This window comes from Trichinella spiralis (genome assembly GCF_000181795.1).
Source record: "Trichinella spiralis strain ISS 195 chromosome Unknown Scfld1251, whole genome shotgun sequence".
NCBI lineage: Eukaryota > Metazoa > Nematoda > Enoplea > Trichinellida > Trichinellidae > Trichinella > Trichinella spiralis.
The window spans coordinates 1-1,641 of NW_003528190.1; the positions used below are offsets into that span (position 1 = coordinate 1).

Sequence of the window (1,641 nt, forward strand, 5' to 3'; positions counted from 1 at the left end):
ACACTTACTTTCATGTATGACGAAGAAATTATGAGTGATGCAAATATATGTACGAATACATGTGTGTGACGAACGGATAGTATATGATTTTTTTCTTCATAATTGTTCAGTCTATCTTTTAGATAATGTATTTTCATTTTTCTGGTTATTCATTTTGATACAAATGTGAAAAATGAAATAGTTGAAGAAGCTTAAAGCTACTTTGTAAATTTTGCAAATCAGTCCAGAAGTTGTGTCTGATGAAAAAATATCTTGGAAGAGCACTTTTCAAATCGGAAAAGTAAACTCTCCCCAAATGGATACAGTAAGCAAATTATTTCAAAATGTTTTTTTCTACATTCTCAGATGGTAAGTTATATTTTTAATCCGAAAGTGATCTATTACTGCCCATACATGGGATCTTTCAGCTAAAAAATGACATTTTTTTTCGTGTAATCTTCTTGGTAATAGTTTATTATTGTACAAATGTTTAAAAAAGTGCAGTTTAAAAACAATGCAAGTGATGCCTGATTATTTTTAATTATACTGTTCACTGATAAGTTTCGATCTAAAATTAGTTTGAATAATTGAAATTGAAAATTTAGGCCAGGAATTTCATTTCTCACAATGAAAGTTATTTTCATCCTGTACTTAGCAGCAGCGCGTTTGAACTCAAATAAATGAACTTGAGATATTAATTTCTGAATTTTCATTGAAAAATAAAATGCAAAATTGCATGCTCACTCAATTCAACAATCACAAATTTTCATATTGCTGAAACAAAGTTTAATCAAATAAAATAAACAAAAACTTTCAATAAATCCTCATTTATCAACAAAGTTGACACCTTTTTTTTAAATATTTTTTGAAATTTCAATCAAATTTAAAAATAAACTGAAAAGAACAAAACTGCAAACGTTAAAAAATTTCGCCTCTTTCAATCAGAATTCTCGCAACTTGTCTTTAATTTTGTCTGCACTGTCAAGCAATAGCTGGAACTGTTCGTGAGATAATGAAATGCCTGTATATGATTGAAAAATTTATAAAATTAAAATGGAAATAAAATATTGAATATGAACCTTTTTTGGTTGGTCGAACTTGTCCGTCGCTTGCTTGAAAATATTCTCTGATGTCGACTCGCTTGCGGCCTCGAAATTCATTCACGTGTACAAATTTACGACCACCAAGCTGAAAAAGCGAAATATCACACAATCAATTTTAAAGAGATTCAATCAAGCTTCGGGGCATTTTCAATTACATCCAATTTGAATTCATCACTTTCCTCCGGTTGTTCAATTTTTCCCTTCTTCGTGGGTGGTTCACTGGATTTATTTCCTTTCTTTTTATTTTGCGGTGGAAAACGCTTAACAAAGGAAAAATATTCAACCCGAATATGATCAGTTTAAAACAATTCACAATTATGTAATAATACATGCAATATCAGTGAAAGAAAACATGAAAACTATACATGAAATATAGATTACAAAATTTGCTATTTCAATCGTACGAATGAAAGTAATTTACTATATTTATTACTTAATTAAAAAATTATAACAGTTTCAACTGTTATCATTTACATTTGTCAACAAATTGTACATGCATTCAAAGGACTCAATGAATCGATTATTTGTACATTGGAAAATAAATAATTCGTCCACAATA

At 28.9% G+C, this 1,641-nt stretch overlaps 1 protein-coding gene across 1 annotated transcript; it reads right to left on the bottom strand.

Annotated features, from left to right (window-relative positions):
- Nucleotides 1-516: 516 nt before the first annotated feature.
- Tsp_14636 (RNA polymerase II transcriptional coactivator) lies at nucleotides 517-1,342 on the bottom strand (the record flags this gene model as incomplete). The annotated part of the gene is made up of 4 exons (XM_003370059.1): nucleotides 517-547; nucleotides 937-1,000; nucleotides 1,059-1,167; nucleotides 1,238-1,342. Coding segments are annotated over 4 exons (309 nt in total), but the record flags the coding sequence as incomplete, so codon positions are not given.
- Between the last annotated feature and the right edge of the window lie 299 nt (nucleotides 1,343-1,641).